Genomic DNA, 13,491 nt, shown 5'->3' with positions numbered 1-13,491 from the left:
ATAACTGTTGGGCTGTCGAGTTATGAGTTTACTCTAGTGAGGTGGGTCTTTAGGGGCGCTTACCTTGGCTCCCTCTTTGCCAGCAGAGCCAGGAAGACCCTGCTCTCCGGGTGGACCTGGGGGTCCAGGATGGCCTCTCTCACCGATGGGACCGGTCTCTCCTGTGGGACCCTGTTAGGAATTGAAGAAGAAAAATATTTTGTGGGCTTATGGGTAGAGGCATGAGACAAACTCTACCACAACAGATCCTTGGATAATTCAACTATGTCACAGACTACTAAGATACTGTATCACATTTGGTAGTGGATGAGATGAGATGTTTAATGTCTAAGGATGTTTGAACCATAGGATCTCTAAAAGTTCTTCGTACATTTAGTTCCATGATAGTTCCTTACCTGAGGACCAACAACTCCCCCTGGGCCGGGTGGACCTGTCTTTCCTTGGAATCCCTGTGGACACGAACAACATATCAATGACATTGAAAAGTCTTCCAAACCAACTGGATCTCAATCAATGTAATCACGTCCTCCAATCTTGCTATTGATGTCATCCTTCCAAAAATTCTGATTTGAGTTGATGGACATAGTGGAGTCAGTGTTGTCAGTATCCCAATCAACAAGGCAACCACTGAATGTACTATGTTGACGAGTATTAGTGGATGATGATGGTGTGTTCAAGACAACTGGGAACTCAGGGAAAAACGCGCTCCGACTGGGAAAAATCGTGACGTCAGTGATCATCAGGTGAAGTCGGAGCTCTAGGATGATGCCTGAGTTTCCGACGTGTAAAGTCAAGCTGGATGACCGTGTAAGATTTGTCCCAGTCGGAGCTCGTTCCCAGTTGTCTTGAACATACCATGTCTCTTTGTAATGGATCCTAAAGTAGAGGCACTCTATGGTTGCATTCGACTGGTTCATGGTACATGAAAACACATGAATTATGGAAATATACAATGATATAGTTTATGTTGTGCTCCATTTGTTTATTGTTTTGTATTTGTTTATTTCCATGTTCTCATGTTTAGGATGTAACTTTAGATGGCCATGTAAATAAATGCTACATTTAGTAGCAGATATTTATCATAGAGATGTATTCCACTTACTTACCACCTCACCACCAAGTGGTAAGATAAAGTATCACATGACCACAAGGTCAAAGGTCAAAGGTGATGACCTTTCACCCAGGGATCATTGCTGCAATAACAAGGTTAGCTGGCAGAAGAGAATAAAGCAGACTAAACACAGACACCAGGAAGCAGTTACACATAATAAACCTAGTCCTGGACTAAAAAGCTATTTCAATAGAGATTCTCCATTGAGCATGTTTATTAGTCCAGAAGTAGGCAAAATCTGTGTCTAGGAAACCGGCTAAGAAAGTATTATTCTTAAGATATAGGACAATACCAATGAGATCACCAACTCCCTGTTACAGTAAGGATTTCATCTGAGTCTCCAAAAAGGAGATAGTGCTTAAACTGTGATCCCAATAACTGAAGTGGACTTGATGCTAATTGGTCAGACATCAAGCACAGTAATGGAGGCAGGTGTGAAATCCATCAGCAATCTTTTTCATTCCGATCAGATGAAAGACGGTGTGAAAAACTTCATTGATTTCCCTCGAATGAAGCAAGTTCTACATGAATGCATCTGTTGTTGCATTCATGCCTATGATGCCAACTCCAGACATCACAGACTGACTGAGTGGACACTGTAAAAGCAGATTCAATGGCCATAGAGCTACATGAAACAACATACAGACATCAAACATAAAAGGGAGGAAGGGACTCAAGGGAGATACATTGATTACGCCACACAAAAATGCAACAAAGAATCACAGATAGCTAATGCCAGTCATGTCACTTTTAATGTCTATTGGAGTAGCTACACTTGTTCTGGGAATAGAAATGTGCTGTAGTCTAGCCAGTGGTATGCTATTGTTAGGATATTTTTTGTGCAAAACCTTTTCAGCTGTAGCTCATTCAAAAGTCAAATGTTTGATGACTTCTCATGGACTCATTATCTTGTGGCAGAGTGATTCATGATTGGGTATTGTTTGGAAAAGATTCAGACAGCTTTTTACAACCTGGCCTGAATAAGTGATCTTTATATGCACTGAACGCTTCGTCAGACTCTGCTATGCTGTGTGGATGGATCCGTGCCCACTGCCTAGGGCCTAGAACATTTTATTACTATGATCAATTTCTGCTATTGGCCGCTCCCCCAGCCAGTTTACCAGGTAATAAATCCAGCGGTGTAAACATCTTAATGAAGATGCTTATCGATGTCATTTCAACAGGAGCCTGGGGGGGGGGGTGCCAGTCCCCCAGCTAACGTGTCACTTAGAAGGGGAACAAATGGAGAAGAAAACTTGAACGATTGGGGATGCTCCCTGCTCCGTGGAGCTTTCAGCATCTTTTAGTGCCCTGTGAGGATAATCAGATTGAGGAGGGATGAATGCAAAGCTTGGTGAATAAACTCACTAAAAATGGTGGGATATGCAGAGAGATGAGGCTTAATGCATTATTCCTGCTGGGTTTATCGTGTTAGGGTAATTCCTTCCTGTGTTCCATGCTGATATTATCTAATGTTTGTTAAAATACAGATTCAGTCTATTCAACTGTAACTTAGTCCATTTAAGGCCTGGAACACAGATGAGTGATCAGATAGACTGGCTGTCTGGCGGTATTTACCATTTTCCCCAACGACCTGGGAAGATAGACAGGCTAGACCCTCTGGCTGCATTTAGACAGCCTTGTGTCTGAGTGTGTGTCAGGGACTCAGGGGTAGTATAGTCTCTGAGCTCAGGATGTGTTTCGCTCCATCAGATACAGTATGTCTGTCTCTCTCTTCAACATTACATAAAGACATCCTACTGAAGGCTCTGGCCCAGGGAGAGACAGAGAGAGGTACAGAGAGAAAGAGAGAGACTGAGAGAGACAGAGAGAGAGAAAGAGAGACAGATACAGAGAGAGAGAAAGAGAGACACAGAGGGAGACAGAGAGAGAGAGACAGAGAGAGACACAGAGAGACAGAGAGACACAGAGAGAGAGAGAGATACAGAGAGAGAGAGTGAGAATGAGAGAGAGAGACAGAGATGGAGAGACAGAGATAGAGAGAGAAAGAGAGAGAGAGAGAGAGAGAGAGAGAGAGAGAGAGAGAGAGAGAGAGAGAGAGAGACAGACAGACAGACAGAGAGACAGAGAGAGAGAGAGAGAGAGAGAGAGACAGGGAGAGAGAGAAAGAGAGAACCAGACCAGGGAGATTCAATTCAAGTTCATCTCTCTCTCACTCTCTCAATCTCTCTCTCACTAAATACATCAGGTAAACCAGAGAAGAAGGCCTGTCTGTGTGTCTAAGATTAGAGTGAGCTGTCCAACACCCAGGCTTCTTGGTGCTATAAAAGCAAGCAGACTTGAGGAGACAAATCCATCCAGGTGTGAAAAATGAGACTAGTCGGAGTGTTTCCCACCCCGAGAGAGCAGGGGCAGTCTTATGTTTCCACACCTGGCAGGAATTGTCTGTCCAAGCCTGCAGGCCCGGTGTGCCCAGGTGTGTGACAGCTCTAACGAGGGGCGCGGTCAGGAACACTCACCGTCTCTCCTCGCTGACCAGGGTGGCCGGGCAGCCCATCCTTTCCAGGTGGTCCCTAGGAATGACACAGAGAACGTAGACTCTATCAATGACAACTACATGAACGAGGGGGAAACTTTGCACACATCTAACGGTAGATTCTCATTGTAATCGTGGTGGATTGACCAAAAGTAATCTGTTTTATTGTTCAATGACAAATACATGGACATATATCAGAGTGGAAGTCTTTTTAAACTATAATAAGACACTAGCCTTCCTACAAAGTAATGGCCTGCAAAGAGGAAACAGAACTATCGGCAAAGGTTAAATCAAACTCTAATCAATAGGAGGAAATGAACACTTGTCTTCTGGCTATAGGATGTTGAAAAACAGGGTTCTGCTTCAATAACAGTAATGATTACTACACCCAATCAGTGATACAGCCAAATACATAGCCCACCCTACTGCATTCCAAATTGCTTTCCTTTAATTACTGCAGTGGGCTAAATCAGAGTCACACAGAGTGATTCTTGGTAGTCTTAAACAAATCTACTTTAAAGCAAAAGTATACACCTCACACACATGGTTATAGGCTTAAAAAAAGAAGACATCTGTACCATGTCAGAGTTGAAATATATTAAATGTTGAGTTTGCATCCCAATATTACACATTATATACATCACAGAAGACTGAAATATAACAAACCTGTTTGGCATACTCTACAAACACTGGATTTTCTACGTTTAAAAAATATATAATGTTTATTCATTTTGAAATTATAAAAAATAGAAATAACATTCCACTTATGAGGCCACTTGGTCATTTGACTGCAGGAGAGGGTTACCTCAGAAATATGACTATGGTACTGGTGAGAGGATACTTACAGGGGGGCCCTTTGGTCCTGAGAACCCGACGGGGCCCTGGGGTCCTTGAGGTCCCTGGAATAAACAGAGCGGTAATCAGACAATGGAAGAGTGAAGACAGTTTTTGAGTCTCAGCAATGAGACACTCCCATTGTAGTGGGGCAGAAAATCTGCCCAGACAACCATAAGTTCTGTTAGCCTCAGAGATGATACAGCTGCCTGATGTGGCTGAGTGGGCATGGCTTGGTGTGCTTTGGTGTGGTCGGGAGTTGCTGGGCATGGCTTGGTGTGGTTGGGTGTGGGACAGATATGTAGATAAATAGAGAGATAAATAGAAAGAGGGATAGAGACATGGAACAACTATAGCAAAACCACAAAAAAGAGTACCCAGATTGGCCCTTGCCTCCAACAGTGACCACCTAGCGATCATTAATCAATAAATGCTTCCTTTCTTCCTGTGGTGATCACCACCAGTCCAGGTCAGGCCTCCCACTCTTTACTCCAACCCCACCACTACGTCAGACAGGCAGTCATCGTTAACTGCTTAACTGCTTCTTACTCCAAGCCATTTCCCATTTCATTATCCATGGATCAGCCCCATACCCCGGCCCATAACCCCTACCCCTCGGAAGCAGTGGCTGATGGGACTTACTCTCTCGCCAGGCGGGCCAGGTGGACCATCATTGCCTGCCGTGCCCTGCAAAACACAACAGACAGAAAATCAGCATCAGATGTTCTACTGCTACCAGACAACACAGTGATCACACAGCATGCATACAGGTATTAGCAGTTACACAGCTACATGTGGATTACCAATGTCATTACCCCTATAGTGTATGGTCTTTCTACGAGTTGTCGAGTGGGACATGTCTTTGAGACCTCTTTGCTGAGGAATGTGATTGTTTTTCTTAAGTGTGTTGTTTTGTAATCTTGCATATTTCTATGATGTGGTATTTGTAACGTGTGTATTTGTAACGTGTGTATTTGTAACGTGTGTATTTGTAACGTGTGTATTTGTAACGTGTGTATTTGTAACGTGTGTATTTGTAACGTGTGGTGTGTATTTGTAACGTGTGTATTTGTAACGTGTGTATTTGTAACGTGTGTATTTGTAACGTGTGTATTTGTAACGTGTGGTGTGTATTTGTAACGTGTGTATTTGTAACGTGTGTATTTGTAACGTGTGTATTTGTAGCGTGTGTATTTGTAACGTGTGTATTTGTAACGTGTGTATTTGTAACGTGTGTATTTGTAACGTGTGTATTTGTAACGTGTGTATTTGTAGCGTGTGTATTTGTAACGTGTGTATTTGTAACGTGTGTATTTGTAACGTGTGTATTTGTAACGTGTGTATTTGTAACGTGTGTATTTGTAGCGTGTGTATTTGTAACGTGTGTATTTGTAACGTGTGTATTTGTAACGTGTGTATTTGTAACGTGTGTATTTGTAACGTGTGTATTTGTAACGTGTGTATTTGTAACGTGTGTATTTGTAACGTGTGTATTTGTAGCGTGTGTATTTGTAACGTGTGTATTTGTAACGTGTGTATTTGTAACGTGTGTATTTGTAACGTGTGTATTTGTAACGTGTGTATTTGTAACGTGTGTATTTGTAACGTGTGTATTTGTAACGTGTGTATTTGTAGCGTGTGTATTTGTAACGTGTGTATTTGTAACGTGGGTATTTGCAGGAAAAGGGGCATCGGTCTCAACGGGACTCCCTGCTAAAATAAAGGTGAAATAAAAAATGGCATAAGAAAAGATGGAGAGGGTAGTTACCTTAGGGCCTGGCTTGCCTGTAGGACCTCTAGCACCCCGACCCCCTCGTGGACCCTGGGAGACCGGAGATGACAGACACACAGCTCAGAACACAGACTGATCCAAGATCAGGTAAGACTATACAGTCCAGTCCAGTACAGTCTCACACATGTGACAAGAGTTAAGACACACAAATACAAATGTATTCATTCATTAACTAAATACATCTTTAATTCATTCTCAGTGCTATGTGGTAAAATGGAGGAGAACGTACCGTTGGACCTCTTTGCCCCCTTGGACCGGGTTTGCCCGCCACGCCCTTTTGAAGAACAGAGAAGAAGACATTTATTTAAACAGAAACCAACTCAAGGTCAATCCATCTTAAACTTCCTCAGTAAGTTGTTTTCAAAGTTACTCTCCAGGTCTGTGTAAAAAACTCTGGGTGAACATGACGTTCTATTCAAGGCTGCGAAGGGAACGGGAGTCACTGAGAACAAACAATAGTTTCAGCATCTTTTTGTTCTCTTCCACATTGATTCTTGGAGGTTGTATTTTATGCAAACTCATCACACAAATGCTTTTGTAATGGGAATCAATGTCCTTTGTGTAGTGTTATGATGCAGTGTGTGTGAGTTCCATACAGAAACAGGGACGGGACTATTTATCTTACCCTGGCTCCTTTCTCTCCGTTGGCCCCTGGGAAGCCCGGGAAGCCGCTGGAACCCTGCGGACCAACAAGGCAGGAAGGAGAGGAATCAGGATATCCATGGTAATAAGTCATGGTTTGAGAAGGTTTTGCTTCACTTGTTGTTGTTGACTGTCAACCTCTATTATTATGTGAGAGACAGAGAGCTGCACCAGGCGTTGACTCTGTACCCAGCACCGTGCCGTGGGAAATCAGACGACACAGAGGAGAGAATACTCCTCAGCTGAACAATCACAAGCTCATCACTATCAGAATAATACGCTAAAAACACGTCGCATATGGCGAACAGGAAATATTATACGACAATGTGACAAGACACACGCATGCACGCACACACACACACACACACACTTCCTTTGTCTGCGAAGACTTCAAAAATCGTGATGACTTTGTACAGATCCTTTGTGAAAACATCTAATTTAACAGATCAGAGGAGGGGGAACATGGAACAGACACCAAACAAAAACAAAAGAAAACCATTGACTAGCGGTAGAAACAAGTTAAAAAAAACTGACAATCACTTAATATGAGACAGTCTGGTTTCTAATCGTGGTGTTTTGTTGTGTATGTGGGATTCAAAATCATCTTACCCTTGTACTTCAGTCCTGGTATTCGTAAAAGTATTCAAACATGACATCAACACAATGGCTTCTTCTTCCATTTCAAAACTGTAGCTATACTGTTTTCTAGGCCCCATTTCACAAAGTCATGATGCGATCTGAAGCTCAACATAATGCAATGGAAATAGATGGGGCCAAACATTCTGAGTTTGATGGACTACCAACCTCTCACTATATAACTGCCATATCTCTAAATCCAGTGGCCGTGCTTTCAGACGCCCATGGCATCGCTTCAACAGTTCACTTTATAAAAATACTACTTTTGGCAGATCTCAGGCATAAATTAGCCCTACAGTCTATTAGATACCATCTCACGGAATGCCACATAATCTTCCAGCATAATGTTTGTAATCTTTTAATCCATATTACCAGTGGATTATTGAACAGCAGATTGCTGGATGTGATGGGTAAGGAATAAGAAGAAGGACATTTATTCCCTGTTAGCTGATATGTTATGATGCTGGCGGCCAAATCTATCTACCTGTGTTTGAGTCTCAGGGTTACAAGAGGGACATTGCCCATCATCTAGGTCTCTGAGGACACAACATGGCTTCTTAGTATCTGTTTCTAATATGAATCCTGTGTGAAAGCAGTATCTACAGTACCTCCATCTTGGATCATTATTACCTATTGAAAGACAGATCTGTCAATGAGCCAAATCTGGTAAAATGTCCCTGGATGTTGTTTAGTGAACAACCATGTCTGTTTAACATCAGGTTCCTCCTTCCTAACTGTGTGGTGGGTCATGTGCTGGATATTGGTGGATGTTGTTCACTTAAGTTGTCCCCACACAGAGAAGTCCTCACAGGCATCACCATGGTGATTGTTTACGTACCTTTGGACCTTGTCGTCCTGGGTAGCCAGGTAATCCTGGAACACCCAGTTTTCCCTGAAGACAACAGAAATGTCTTGCTGAGACAACATAAACTAGTATTTGAACAAGCACAATGGATTGGTAAACAGTTGTACTAGCTCAAAATGAATGTAAGTATTTCCACAGGCTTCGGGGATATGCTACTATCAACAGCTTAACCTTACAAGAAAAAGAGAAGGTGTGAGTGAAGATGTTACCTTCTCTCCAGCAGCACCCATGGGGCCAGACTCTCCGTTGGGCCCTGCTCGGCCCTTGGGGCCCTCGGGTCCGTCCTCACCGCGGGGCCCAAGCACACCGAGCTCACCCTGAACAAACCCAACACACACCAAGTAAGGTATTGTACCATCACTGTGGTCTATGGTGTATAGTGTACCATACACATACACATACAATTATGGGTGAATCAGTATCTACACATATGAGTCGTCAACTCACCCTGTCACCTTTGAGACCCATGTCCCCCTTGAACCCAGGGAAACCGTCCTCACCCTAAAATAAGAGAGAAAAATATGAACAGGGTTACTTGGGTTAAGTTGATTTGTAGGAAACTGAATGTTGCTGTTGTTTTTCACCGTGTGTAAGATATCAGTGGGATTCAGTATGCCCTGAGCTGTACCAGCATTATTCAATTCAAATTATTTCAATGGTACAGTATCTGTGGACACTTATTTATACTTGTTGTTAAATACTTGTTGTTTTGATTGAAAATAGTCAACCTATATCTTTCCATAAGCTATAAATAGAGAACCTCTTCTGCTTCACATGTGCAGCCGCTCTGTATGTGGCGCAGACTACTGCCATCTGGTGGCCAAGGAGGAGAATCTTATTGCATATGCATTGTTTCGAGTTTCAGATTCAAATGTTAATGTCAAATGCACAAGCATAGCTCTAACCCCAACAATGTAGTCATCGATAATAATGTAATACACAAAATAACAAGGTAGAACAAAAACACACGAGATATAAAAATAAGAAATAAGAAGAACACTATATAGTAAGTAAGCATACTACAGGGTCAGGGTAACTGGAGCACTAGAAACACTTCTCTTTTATTAGAATGGTCCTATTGGGAGCTAATGCATTACAAAAACACAGTAGAAATATCTATCACTCAAATATTTAAGTGGAGAATATATGATGCTGTAAAATACATGTTGTTGAAGTATAGTGTAGGCTACGTCAGACAATATTTAGCTGCTGTACAATGTACACTTGTTAACTCCCTGCACACACTGTAAAAGTTTCGCCTTAGATCAAATTCTTATTGTATCAATTCATGGCAGTCATGAAATAGTTAACAAGAGAATAAGAAAACCTTTCTCAGTCTCTCTCATCTTTCACTCTGTGTTCTTTGTCTCTCACTGTCTATTATTCTCTGTAGCTCCCTGAGACCCTGTGTGCAGTCTGTCACTTGTCTGTGTCTTTTCTCATCCTAATACATAATGCAGTGTGTGTGTGTGTGTGTGTGTGTGTGTGTGTGTGTGTGTCTGTGTGTGTGTGTGTGTATGCGTGTGTGTGTGTGCGTGTGTGCGCGCGCCTGTGAGTGTGTGTGTGTGTGTGTGTGTGTGTGTGTGTGTGTGTGTGTGTGTGTGCGCGTGCGCCTGTGTGTGTGTGTAGTTTCAGGGTAGTTTCACGACAAGCCCTCACCTCTTGAATGGGGGCATTCATTTTCTATTCAGAACAAACAATACCTTCCTTCCTCAAGGTTTTCGGATTACATTAAAACCTAACTTTAACATAAATTAACATAAAACTTAAACATAAATGATTCAGTAATAACACTGACATCCATGGTGTTACTGATGTAAAAACAACATTAATATTAGATCTGTGTCATGCTCTTGGTCTTGAATTAGTATAATATAAATTGGGGCAGTGTGGACATTTTGGACCGCATAAGGACTTTGTGACTAAACATTGTGACAGAACTTTGAGTTTAACTCATTGGACGGATGGAAAGTCCTAGTAATCACAACATAAACTTCTTTGGGGTGGCAGGTAGCCCGGTGGTTAGAGCGTTGGGCCAGTAACCGAAAAGTTGCAAGATCGAATCCCCGAGCTGACAAGGTACAAATCTGTTGTTCTGCCCCTGAACAAGGCAGTTAACCCACTGTTCCTAGGCTGTCATTGAAAATAAGAATTTGTTCTTCACTGACTTGCCTAGTTAAATAAAGGTAAAATAAAACATTTATTACACACAATGGCAGAGATATGAAGAATCGAAATGGGGGACGATGCTTTACCTTCTCTCCCTTTCCACCCTTCAGTCCACGAACACCGTCAGCACCCTAGTAGACAGACAGGAAACAGACCACAGTTATCAACCCAACACAAACTGTACCACCATGAACGCCACCTTGGTGAGCTCCACCACCGTACCTTGACACCACGAGGACCAGGATAACCAATAGGACCCTGGGGACCTGACTGGCCCTGGAGGAGGACAAAGTAAGAGAGAACAATTTCTCCATTAGTCTCTCAACACGAGACATGGCATAAATCGTTTCAAATACTCTCTTTTTGTTTCATATTCAAAAAAAGAACATATCAATCAATCGGCCGATCAATCAGTCAATCAACCATATGCTACTAAAATGTAAATGTTAATTATACTTACTAAAGCTCCCTTCTCACCAGGTGGGCCTTCTTTACCAGGATGACCCTGTAAGAGAAGAACGAACACAAATGACTTAGATACAGTACTTCAATCTTGTATGGATGCGCCCTCTAAGTTGGTAGCTCAAGCAATGAACACCAAAGTTTGATTTTTATGCAACACATACATCAAAAAGTTCTAGTTTGATTCTATGGAATAGCTCAGTGCATCAGAAAGTTCTAGAAGGCCTCAGTGTTAGTGTATGACAGCGGCCTGCCTGCCTGGTCGTGGCGGTGGTGGTTGTGTAAACTGGTGAGTGACGGAAGCTTTAACAGTCTTAGGTCTAGGATCAGTCTTACTGTCTGACTGTCTGACTGTTTACTTTACACCAGTCAGACCTTTTACTTGCACACCTGGCACTAATTAAACACGTCGGAGTGCAGAAGGCTGTAAATCAGTCGGCTTTAGGTTACCTCCCTCTCAGCTTCCCAGCCTCTCCCTGATACACACTGTAGCAGATCAGCTAGAGCCAGGCTAACAGACCACTGAGGGAGGGAAATACTAGGACAGGTTGTAAAAAAATGCATTCTGACTTGCCTGATAATAACATGAACTTTTTTTGTGTGAGGGGGTGCCAAGTGTATAACGTGGTGTTATTCTCCATTTATTCTATGTTTTTAAGTATTTATGTGGAAGCAGCAGCCCTCTCTATTGTTCAAGTCAATAAAATATATCATATCACATGGAGTTGGGAGAGAGTAACAGACAGGATAATTGGTCAATGTTGTTGCTTAATGGATGGTATTTGTAGTGCAAGGGAGAGATTGGGGCACGCTACATTTTACAAGCTGTGCTTTACTTCCTCCTTTTGTGTTACAGCACATGAGATCGTTCAACCAATCTAGTTTGTTAGCAAACTAATTATCACGGTCATCATAAATCTCCCTTTAATGACTAAGTGTAAGTCGCTCTGGATAAGAGCATCTGCTAAATAACTCAAATGTCAATGTAAATGTACAAAGGCCCTGGGGTAAGCTAATCCTACTGCATATACTACAGTGTGTGGAATGTCTATCTTCCTCTACTGTATATATGTAGTGGTACCTGTGGGCTGTTATGTTAAAGCAAACGATGGCAGTCAACATTTCATTCCAACATCACAATATAGATCTCGACTAGTTATACTGCTTCTCAACAGTGTGTTGACTGTCACAGGTACTTGTGGCTTGTCTGAGGGCAATGGATGAGTGGGGAAGTAGTGTGAGACTGAGCGAGAGGTGTAAACAGAATGACAGAATAGCACGTACAGGAGGTCCATCTGACCCGGGTAAACCAGCCAACCCCGACCTGCCCTGAGGTCCCTGTAAACAGAGACAGAAGGAGAGAAAAACACAGCATGGGTCAAAGGTCAAAACAACCCTTTAACGACCTCCAGGACATAGTCAGTTCACCTCTGAGAAGCACAACATACATCTGAAAATAATTTGGATCTGTTACAGATCAGCTATTAATTCCAATCTTTAACGTTTTGTGTAGACACTAGTGTAAAGGGGGCTAACATTCAGTGCATTGAAAAGCCTTCAGTGCAGTACTATGGTAAATAAGCCCACTACATTTACATCCAACAGATCACACACTTTTACACGTTGTCTTTTGGGCCACTCACAAACACGGCCCTTTCAGGTCAATTCTGTTGACAGAGGAGTGAAGAGCAGCGCTTCAACTTACTTTTTCACCAGGCGGTCCGATGGGACCTTGAGGACCAGGAAGACCCTGCAGGACAGAAACAGACCGACAGTTTCAGAGTTTGTTGCCATAGCAGCAACACACACACACACACACACACACACACACACACACACACACACACACACACACACACACACACACACACACACACACACACACACACAGGCTAGCTGGGGTCATGGAGGGGTATTGGGGACTCAGAAGAAGTTGCTAACTGACATGCAAGGGTAAGAATGGTGGGACTGTATTCATTCTTGAGCGTGTGTGTGTGTGTATTTGTGCCCACGTGAGTGTGTTTGTGTGTGTGTGTTTGTGTGTGTGTGTGTGTGTGTGTGTGTGTGTGTGTGTGTGTGTGTGTGTGTGTGTGTGTGTGTGTTTGTGCGTGGCACAGAGTGTAATCTGAGGCTGTGCTGCAGCTCGGGGAGCTTGCTCCTACAGGTGTGTCTCTCTCGGCAGGCATTCCACAGACATGAATGAGATGCTTTCACCGCTTCCCTCAACCCCCCCAGAAAACCCAGGAAAATATCCCAAGAAAATCTCTCTGTGTGTGCTCTCTTTACCTCCAGGGAGAGAGAGGGGGGAGGAAGTGGGGATGGGTAGAGGAAGGGAGGAGGGGAGGGGGGAAGCAGAAGAGGATAGAGGCAGAATTCAACTAATCCCAAAATGTGATGTAAATAATCATCATAGAGCAGTATATTTCCATAAGCTCCTGAAATAATACCTCATTACAGTGAAAACATTATCTAACAAAACATCT

The 13,491-nt window shown here is 42.8% G+C and overlaps 1 protein-coding gene across 1 annotated transcript in view; it reads right to left on the bottom strand.

Annotated features, from left to right (window-relative positions):
* col11a1a (collagen, type XI, alpha 1a) overlaps positions 1 to 13,491 on the bottom strand; it is a gene marked incomplete in the record, with an annotated part of 81,221 nt that overhangs the window by 27,126 nt on the left and 40,604 nt on the right. Inside the window, 16 exon segments of the mRNA XM_029698069.1 lie at positions 64 to 171; positions 396 to 449; positions 3,592 to 3,645; positions 4,454 to 4,507; positions 5,085 to 5,129; positions 6,211 to 6,264; positions 6,464 to 6,508; positions 6,860 to 6,913; positions 8,351 to 8,404; positions 8,587 to 8,694; positions 8,825 to 8,878; positions 10,633 to 10,677; positions 10,769 to 10,822; positions 11,007 to 11,051; positions 12,293 to 12,346; positions 12,714 to 12,758. Coding sequence (XP_029553929.1) covers positions 64 to 171; positions 396 to 449; positions 3,592 to 3,645; positions 4,454 to 4,507; positions 5,085 to 5,129; positions 6,211 to 6,264; positions 6,464 to 6,508; positions 6,860 to 6,913; positions 8,351 to 8,404; positions 8,587 to 8,694; positions 8,825 to 8,878; positions 10,633 to 10,677; positions 10,769 to 10,822; positions 11,007 to 11,051; positions 12,293 to 12,346; positions 12,714 to 12,758 — 927 coding nt within the window.

The sequence above is a fragment of the Salmo trutta genome, chromosome 2 (genome assembly GCF_901001165.1).
Source record: "Salmo trutta chromosome 2, fSalTru1.1, whole genome shotgun sequence".
NCBI classification, from domain to species: domain Eukaryota; kingdom Metazoa; phylum Chordata; class Actinopteri; order Salmoniformes; family Salmonidae; genus Salmo; species Salmo trutta.
This window is presented reverse-complemented; position numbering and strand designations above follow the sequence as displayed.